Source organism: Myotis brandtii, unplaced genomic scaffold (assembly GCF_000412655.1).
Source record: "Myotis brandtii unplaced genomic scaffold, ASM41265v1 scaffold668, whole genome shotgun sequence".
Classification (NCBI taxonomy): Eukaryota; Metazoa; Chordata; class Mammalia; order Chiroptera; family Vespertilionidae; genus Myotis; species Myotis brandtii.
In genome coordinates, this window is record NW_005370597.1 from 756,621 (window position 1) to 766,539 (window position 9,919).

The 9,919-nt window shown below is 40.3% G+C and overlaps 1 protein-coding gene across 12 annotated transcripts in view; it reads right to left on the bottom strand.

Moving 5' to 3' along the window:
* Window positions 1-2,144: 2,144 nt before the first annotated feature.
* LOC102256357 (bromodomain-containing protein 8) overlaps window positions 2,145-9,919 on the bottom strand; it is a 25,853-nt gene continuing 18,078 nt past the window's right edge. For 5 of the 12 annotated variants that reach the window (XM_014529096.1, XM_014529090.1, XM_005881012.2 and 2 more), the window contains 9 exons: window positions 9,713-9,806; window positions 9,467-9,513; window positions 8,489-8,703; window positions 8,029-8,121; window positions 7,771-7,839; window positions 7,206-7,383; window positions 6,150-6,254; window positions 4,134-4,178; window positions 2,145-2,520 (listed from right to left, as the gene is read on the bottom strand). In XM_014529096.1, the coding sequence (XP_014384582.1) occupies window positions 2,461-2,520; window positions 4,134-4,178; window positions 6,150-6,254; window positions 7,206-7,383; window positions 7,771-7,839; window positions 8,029-8,121; window positions 8,489-8,703; window positions 9,467-9,513; window positions 9,713-9,806 (906 nt within the window). In that variant the 3' untranslated portion in view covers window positions 2,145-2,460. Of the gene's footprint in view, window positions 2,521-4,133; window positions 4,179-6,149; window positions 6,282-7,205; window positions 7,384-7,770; window positions 7,840-8,028; window positions 8,122-8,488; window positions 8,704-9,466; window positions 9,514-9,712; window positions 9,807-9,919 lie in introns of all 12 variants that reach the window. The other 7 variants (XM_014529095.1, XM_014529094.1, XM_014529089.1 and 4 more) reach the window with 3 other exon arrangements.

Consider the following 9,919-nt stretch of genomic DNA (forward strand, 5'->3'; position numbering starts at 1 on the left):
GGTGCTCTACCATCTGCTTCAACTCAACATTTCAAAAACTAAGATCACTTCTCTTCCTGATTATCTCCAAAATCATTTGCTCTCTCCAATTTCCTTATCCCCATCAACACTATTTCTTGATCCTGTTTGAATTCATCTCCTGCATTTGGTAAGCAAGTCCACTTCCCAGTTTTCTTCCACCATTTTTTCTCAATACCCATTCTTTGTTCCTTAATAAATGCTATAACCCCCCCACCCCCGCCCCCCGGTCAATTTCTTTTTTTTAAAATATATATTGTTTTTTTACAGAAAGGAAGATATAGAGTTAGAAACATCGATGAGAGAGAAACATCGAACAGCTGCTTCCTGCACACGTCCTACTGGGGATGTGCCCGCAACCAAGGTACATGCCCTTGACCGGAATTGAACCTGGGACCTTTCAGTCGCAAGCCAACGCTCTATCCACTTAGCCAAACCGGTTAGGGTGTCAATTTCTCTTTAATCCAATCTGCTCTCAACTCTCCCTGTGCAAGGCTTTACAACGGCTATTCCCTCAATATAAATTTATCAATCTGCCACTCAAAGTACTCTGTAAATCAAACCCTACTTTGCTTCCTTGGTCTGGTATTTGTACTTCATTATTCCTTAGATGATCCCTGTTCTAATTACGTCTCCCTATTGCCCCCACCATAGATACTACACCTTTAACCAGGATTGCTAAACTCATTCATCACTTTCTCTACCAACCCAAAATCTTTGTCCCTTTAATGGTTCTCCTTGTCCATACTTTTCCAACTTTTAAGGCTTCACTGCTTATTTACATGCCTATTTGTGCACTGCTTTGGGGGTATACTGCAGTTATTTTCCTGGGCTCATTAAACTCCTTTCCATCACTTCATAAAGACTGTATTGTTTTAGCTTGTTAGCATCCTAACAAACTTTAAAAAGTATTTAAACCAAAAAGATCTGGCCTGACCAGCATGGCTCAGTGGTTGAGCGGCAACCTATGAACCAGAAGATCATGGTTTGATTCCCAGTCAGGGCACATGCCTAGGCTGTAGGCTTGATCCCCAGTGTGGGGCGTACAGGAGGCAGCCGATCAATGATTCTCTCATTGATGTTTCTCCTTCCCTTCCTCTTTGAAATTAGTAAAAAAAAAAAAAATATACTCATTAGACATTAGCTATTTCTTTTTTTGCTAATCCTCCATTGATTTTTAGAAAGAGTGGAAGGGAGGGGGACAGAGAGAAACATGGAAGTGAGAGAAACACATCAATTGGTTGCCTCCAGCACAAGCTTTGACTGGGGCAAGGGATCAAGCCTGCAACCAAGGTACATGCCCTTGACTGGAATGAACCTGGGACTTTTCAGTCCTTGGGCTGATGCTCTATCCACTGAGCCAAACTGGCTAGGGCCTAATCATCTTTCTTAAACCCATCTTTCTCAAGAAGGCTCAAAGTACCAGGCAATACCCTATTAATCTCCATCTCTTTATAATAAAAGGCTCATGACTAGTTTCCATGGAGTTAATTCTTATGTAGTAAGAGAAGTTAGAATAAACTCAAGTGATAAATAAATTTGATAACTCAAACTCAGTTTAGCCTTCAAATAGCAATGTTATGAATCCTAAAACACCTAAGAGCTCCACACATAGAAATTGATAAGGAAACAGTAATATACTATCCTAGAAATACTATCTGCATAGTATTATGTATAAATAAATGAAATAAAGGTCAGCACTACCAATATATCCATGCTCAAATCTAGGGCAATGACATGAACAAAACTTTTAAACCCTTTAAGTTTTTCCAAATATTCAAGAAAAGCTGAATAAGAGTCCTTACTGCACAACGCAACACTTTAAAACAGCGGTCGCCAACCAATGGTCCGCGAGGTCCAAAAGGTTGGCGACCGCTGATTTAAGAAACCTCTGGAGCAGTGGTCACCAACTGGTGGTCTCCAGACCACTGGTGGTCCGTGAGGTGCGATTGGCGACCGCTGCTTTAAAACGTTAATTACAAGTTAAATCTTGGTTATTTACCTTCTCTGAGTTGTAACAGAATAATTCATTTTATAAGACCACTTTCCCTCTCTAACAAATGACAGAACAGTTATCATGCAGAAGAAATCACAGGTTTCATACACACACACAGAACACACCAGACGAGTTTTCTTTCAGAGTTTATTGTGAACACAAACACTTCACAGATTTTTTTTTTAAAGTCTGTACACTTCACAAGACGGTACAAATTAGCTACAATCTGTTAGTTACACATTAGGACATTAACACAGCCCATGATTTTTGCCCTAAAACAGGCAATTATGCTACTCCAACTCTCTGAGATTTTCCCAGATCATGTCACATGGCCCAGGAGCCTCCTCTTCTGTTAACTCCCAATTCTGGAACTGGGCCCACAAGCCCACACTTTAACTTGTTTATTTCTTTTTTCGGGTTCAGCTCAATGAGGGTACTCTGAGACTTCACTTTTTCATCTTCATATCTGCTTCAATGGCACAGCGGCGACCCCTGGTGCCACCATCCTAAATGACAGGCAGACAAAGAAAGGGAGCATGAATGAGTTGGTTAAAAAATGAGAACAAGAATGCTGGGGATTTGATTTCTTAGGGGAGAGGGGAATCAGCAGAAAAATCCAGGAAATGAGGGGGATATAGGTCTTCCCATAGTGTGTGGTAAAAATCACCTGGTAGTAGTTCGTAAGAGAATGTATAGTATAGAGTATCTTGCTCCTGCCCACCAGAGGTTGCTGGAGTTCATCTGGGGCCCACAAAATGACTATTTGTCATCCCTCCGCAGCCCCCAAATTATGTGCAAAGGAACAGAAAGAGTAAAAGGTGGGAGAGTCAGAAAGGGCAGTGGATAGTGAGATTCTTAGCTAACATACCTGTCCAGCTGTTTGTTGGTCCCTAAAGAAAGGCCTTTCCTGCAGACTGACCCTGGCACTAGTTCCCTAGCACCTCCTGACAGTTGTTTTCCATGAGATCAGGACAATCAGAAGGCTTCTTTCCATCTGCTGCTCTCTCCCTGCAGCCCAGATCCTTCCTCTTGTGCAATACATTGCTGTCTTCCATAGATAAAAGATCCTATTAACCAGCCTTGTAACAGCCAGCCAATTGCTTGGGGATCCAGTCACTGTTGCAGGCCAATAAAAAAGAACGGAGATTATAGTGTTCTGTCTGTGGTACAGGCTGAGGCCTGTAGGCAAGATGAACGAACACTTTTGCTTGGCCAGGCCATTTTAACATTTCTAACATTAAAGGACTCAATATTTAGAGCTCACCAACACAAGTTGCCTATGAAGCAACAGTAAAAATAAAAATACCATCTTGTATTTGTATAACACTTTAATTTTTTTCAAGCCAGTTCCATACCTCTTATCTCATTTTATCCTCACAACATCCCTGTGAGGTAGGCTGGACAGGTACATCATTATATTAGCTCCAGCAGACAGATGAGGAAAACAAGGCTCCAAGAAATAATCCAGTCAATTTAAGATCATGTGGTTTTTCTATCTAGCCTAATGCCCTTTCCATTATATCATGTCTCAGCGCCCCAAAATGAGTAACAGTCAGAGGGTCTCCAATTCATGGAGAAAGGAATAAAAGTCTTTAGGCTAGCTTTCCTAAGCTTATCACTATTTGCACCAGCCACTATTCTCTGCAGTGGTCATTGTTACCGAGATCTTTATCTTATATTTTACTGAATGTTTATGTATCAGACATCACTCTTGCAACTTAATATTAGGGGAAAATATAAAAACTGTGTGTTGAGTATCTAGTATGAGGAACACTTTTCAAAAGCCAGCTAGCAGCTGCTGCTCTGAATAATTTTCTATTTGTAAGAAAAGAATTGGCAAAAGGTGGAGTCAGGAAATGAGGAGCGGTACATCTTAGATCCTTACCAATACCTCATTCCAGCCCAGTGAACTCATAAAAAGTCCCTACCCAGCCCACACACACACACATGCAGAAAGACAGGAATGCAGAAGAGACAGATTCTTATTCAATGACCTGAATAAACGGAAGTTCAACACATTGCTACAGTCTGCATGTTGGCTTTCCCTCTGCCACCCACCCCCAGCGGGAGCAGAGAATCTTTGTGGCAACACCACCCCTTGCAGCCATTCAATACTTACAAAGAGAGAGAGAAGGAAGGCAGGAGAGCCCATGGGGACACTGTCCTGTTAGAGGACAAACAAACACTGATCAGGTTCCACAGAAACTCTCAGCCATAAGCACCCCAAACCTCAGGACAGAGACACAAGCACCACACACACACAGACAAAACTTAAAAACTCAAGAACAAGAGGAAAGAGATCCAAAAGCAATCTGGCCATTATGCCTCTGGAACTTGTTACAAGCCAAGTCATTTACTCCATCTTGCGAGCACTCTTAGAAGAATTAGTAATTTGCTCACTCAGCTCACAATTTCTCCCAGGTGACTGGGCCAGCCTTCCAGTCACAGAAGGTTACTTCTGTTTGGATGGAAGCAAATGACCAACATTCTAAAATCTGTACTAGGTGTACCGGTTAATAATGCGGATTTTGTAATCAAAGAAAACACGGTAATTTCAAGAGAAACATCAAAAGTGCTTTATTCAGCCCTTGCTGGTTTGGCTCAGTGGATAGAGCATGGGCCTGTGGACTGAAGGGTCCTGGGTTCGATTCTGGCCAAGGGCACATGCCCAGTTTGCAGGTTTGATCCCCAGTGGGGGACGTGTAGGGGGCAGCCCATCAATGATTCTCTCTTATCATTGATATTCCTCTCTCTCCCCCTCTCCCTTCCTCTCTGAAATCAATAAAGATATATTTTTTAAAAGTGCTTTATTCAAAGTAATGTCCATCACTAGCTACACATTTCCCCCATCTTTCAGGTAATTTGTGGATACTGTCCCAATAAAACTTTTGTTTTGAGGCAAACCATTCAGAGACCCAATTTTCCACTTCTTCGTACGTTTTGAAGTGCTGCTCAGAAAGTGCATGTGCCATTGATCGGAACAAGTGGTAATGTGAAGGAGCAAAGTCTGGTGAAGACGGCGGGTGGGTTAATACTTCCCAGGCAAGATCTTTTAACGTGTCTTTAACTGGTTTTGGTGTCTTTAACTGGTTTTGAAGTGTGTGATGGTGCGTTATCATGAAGCAAAATTACTTTGCCGTGTCTTCTGGCACATTCTGGTCGTTTCACGATCAAAGCGTGGTTCAAATTGATTATTTGTTGTTGGTAGCGATCAGTATTAACGGTTTCACCTGGTTTTAAAAGCTCATAATACACCACACCTTCCTGATCCCACCCAACACAGAGCATTGTCGTCTTTCCGAAGTGATTTGGACTTGCAGTCGATGTTGTTGGTTGACCTGGATCAACCCATGATTTTGTGCACTTGGGATTCTCAAAATAAATCCACTTTTCATCGCCAGTCACAATTCGATGCAAAAAAGGCTTTCTTTCATGCCGCTGAAGCAACATTTTACGGATGACTTTTCCGTTTTCCATTTGTCTTTCGTTCAATTGATGTGGCACCCATTTTCCTTCCTTTAAAATCTTTCCCATTGCTTGTAAACGATTGGCAATTGTTTGCTAAGCAACGTTTAATCTGTGTGCAAGTTGTTTTTGAGTTTGACATGCATCTTCATCCAATAAAGCTTGTAATTGTTAGTCTTCAAACTTTTTCGGTTGACCTGGACGTTCTTTGTCTTTCACATCAAAATCATCCCTTTTAAAGCGTTTAAACCAGTGTTCACAAGTATCTTGAGATGGAGCATGTTCACCATAAGCTTCCTGAAGTATACGATAACTTTCAGGAGCACTTTTCTTCAAAATAAAGTAATGAATTAAAACTTCCACAAATGCTCTTTTTTTGGCACGAAATTCAACATTTTTAAGTGTAAAAATATCAACGATGTTAACACCTTCGGCAAATTTGACATATGAAGTTTTGAAGCTTGCTGCCAATACAACAAAACAGCATAAATATCAACATATGTGTAACTCCATCTATGGAAAAAAATCCGCATTATTAACTGGTACACCTAGTACGTACACCATTGGAATATAGAAGCCCAACAATACCAAGCCGTAACAAAGTTCTTTTGATGCTTCAGACTTCTAGCACTGGAACAATGGCAAAAAGGCTCTTTCTTGGTCTCCTCACCTTCTCTGAAGCATCCTGTTTGCGGGTAGAATCTCTTCCTCGAAGACTTTTAGCACTGATCCCAGACTCAGATGTCTGCATAATCAACTGTGTGGCCAGGAATTGCTGTAGGGAGAAGAAACACAGTTGGCCCTAGAGACCAGATCCAGTAGGGAAGAATTAAAGACACCTTAGGCTTTGTAAATAGAACTTCATATAGTACCCTTTTGCAATCAGCATTCAAATACTTCTAGAAATTTAGATCACTTTTAATTTTTGTTGTACATTTTCAAGAATCTAAAAATGCCAAATGGCTCTAACTTTTTTTTTTTTTGCTATAACATAGGATCAAAATTTCTATTCTCTAAGAATAAAACTAGATGAACCAAAGATCACCAAGTAATTTAAGTAATTTGGCAGACTCTGCAGAGATAGACCACATCCCTTCAAGTTCAATATTCCAAACGGTGCCTGGCAATGCAATTATAGGTTAGAAATAAGTTATCTGTGATGAAAAAGAATGAACTATTTATTGACTGTCTACTATACTTATACTTAATGTAATACAAAATATACACTCATCATTTTATAAGAATTTTATTTTAAAATTTCAGGAAATTTGCCTAAGAAAGATAAGACTATTCTCTCACAACTCATTTACCAAACCAACATGAAAAAACTAACATGAGCACGGCAGACAGGGCTCAGTGGTTGAACATCAACCTATGAACTAGGTCACGGTTTGATTCCTGTTCAGGGCATATGCCTAAGGTTGTGGACTCGATCCCCAGTGTGGGGCGTGCAGGAGGCAGCTGATCAATGATTCTCTCTCATCACTGATGTATCTATCTATCTATCTATCTATCTATCTCTCCCTCTCCTTTCCACTCTGAAAATAAAAATATGTATTTTTTAAAAACCTAACATGAATCCAACAAGAATAAAATTTCATGTTCCTGTGTTTCTGCCTGATGGCTATTCCAAGTAAAAGCCACCCCTTTCCTGACATCAATGTGAATCATTCCCTTGAGTATTATCATTTCATCCATGCTAAAAAACTGAGGATCCTCAAAGTACCTGGATCTGCTCCAAAACATCTCGCTGCATCTCTACTGCCATGTGATAGACATCATGATCCGAGCTATTATACATTACAGCATTCTGGAACATCAACATAATGTCACGCTGAAATTCAGCTGTGCTGCGGATCAGTCCATTTTCAATGTTTTTCTTAATAGTTGACAAATCCATTGGCCTGAAAAAGAACAACAGGTAAATCTAGGAGAGGGGAAGAGGACTCAACTAGATCCCTGAATATATTATTACCATATAGATCTTCTCACACATCCTGCTAATTCCAGCTGCCAGGACTTGAACACTAAACCCTCACCCTGAAACATGCACTGAACCCAAAAACCAAAGTCAGCCTGTATAACAAGTATTGAGAAAGGAAATAAAAGGGGTTAATTCTTTTAGACTATCATTAGTGACCCAGCTGCTGAAATAATAATAATTAGCAGTTGGTCATCTTTACTCACATCAAAAACATTTGCTTTAAACTTACTGTCCAAAGCAAAAATCCACTAAGACTGGACAACTTACAATCCAGGGAAGTTGGCATGCTGAACTGATTATGGCTTACCTCTGCACAATGCTGTGGTAGCCAGGTGCTATGTCATCTGTAACAGGCTGCAGAAATACATTGGCATATCTGTCCAAAGAGAATAAGATGCAATTACTGGCTTATCCTCCAGAAGCAGAGGTGAGAGAACTTGACCAAAGTGGCTGAAAGTTGTTAAGAGCCAATGCTTCCAGCCCCAAATAAGCCTACTCAAATTTTTTTCTAGTCACCAACAATGAGGAGAAAATGTTCTTACTAACTGGTAAAGTCCCTACTCACCTATGATTAGCTGCGGCTCTCCATACAAGCATGATGGCTTTCTTCCAGATTTTTTGTGCTTGAATAGCTTCCTGATCCTCACTACAGACAGAGCTAAAATAAAAATAATACAGAAGTTCCACTAGACATAAGTTTTTAAAAAAAAAAAGTCCTAATTATTTCTTGTCAACTACAGGCATACCTTATTTTATTGCGCTTTGCTTTACTGAGCTTCACAGATGTTACATTTTTTACAAATTGAAGGCAAAACCCTCCACCAGCAAAAAGATTATGACTCGCTTTATTGTGATACTCAGTTTATTGTGGTGGTCTGGAACCAAAACCGCAGTATCTCCGAGGTATGCCTGTATTTGTTCCAGGCCAAGAAAGGGAAGATGAAAAAGTAAGATTAAAGAAAAGATCCTCTCCTACTTCTCACCTTCACTGCCTTGACCTCAAAGGAAGAATCTTAGATACTCACAACTGAGAAGAAGCAGGGCTGCTGGGGATGGAGTCTGCCAGTGTGTGGGACTGCAGAGTAGCATTGTGTATACTAAAGCCATCATCACTCTCGCTCACAGGGGGTTCGTTATCCATTTCTGACAAATAGCCTTCTCCTTGATCTTCTTCCTTAGGCTCCTCTAGACTGGCTGCTTCACTGACTCCATCTTCCTCCTCATCCTCACCTGGGGCATCCTTAGACACAGTGTGCTCCAGTTAGCAAATGCAAGCAAAGTCATTATGCAAAGCGTCATTAAACATAATCTGCCTTTTGGGTTAGATCAGTTCTAGAAAATGACCTCACATTGTTTCCTGACTGAGCCCTCTACCGCTTATCCTACCATCCACTTACAGACACTGAGTGATCAAGTAATTTAGAACCTGGACAAAGCCAGGATCTTTTTAAAAGGAAGAAACAAAAAAAGCTACTTACTTAAGACTAAGCTAAGAGGCGTTCCTTCTTTCCCCTTGCTCTTGAGAGGAACTCTGACCCTGGGTACAAAGTTATCAAAAATAGCTTTTATTTTGTGTCTTATCTGATGGAGCAAGCTCACATCGCTTTGAATCTATTTGTTACTACTACTTTAGTAATTCTAAAAAGAAAGCTTAGGATGATTTCCTCTGAATAGTATAACTAATAATCTAATTTCTTATATGTTCTCCCTGTCTCTAGTATCCCTATTCATTTGATATATCTCTTTGAATATATCAAAGCTTCTTTGTGCATTATATGCAAAGAAAGGTCTGTATGATATTCACAAATTTTCAGATGGGAAGCACATGTTGCCATAATATTCCCACTACACCTAACTGTCCACTGCAGCTCTTCCCCATGCAACTCCTAAACCAGTCTCATCTCAGAGAATAAGGATGGGAGTTTACTGAAATTCGTTAAAAAGGTAGTGCTATAGGGAAATCTAGTCACACACCAAGAGGAATAAAGAAAAGTCTGAAATACCTTTATCTGGCTTCCAAAAATAGTCCCTGATTCTTCTTTCAATGAGTCTGCAGAGGAGAGAAAGACTACCTGAAGTTTTCCACCTTAGATTTCCCCTTCCTATGGACAATAATCCCCTGCAGCTCTCCTTTGCATGCTGACCTATTCTATCTCCTCTACTTGCCCACAACCCACAATCCCTCAGAAGCCAAAGCAAATGATTCCAAGTTAGTTACAGAATACAGATTTCCTAGCCTTATTATTTACCTGACATTTCAAATTTGTGCTGAGTTTCTGCCTCTAAAGGATCTTCCATGGGATTTGAGCCATGTGATGGAGATAGCATGCTTTCAGGGGATGCCTAAAGACCAAAAAGAACAAACACCCTAAGTACTGGTAAATCACTACAGCTTACACAATTTTATTCTTCAATGATAATGTGACTATATAAGTAATTCCAAGTCCTATCCATGT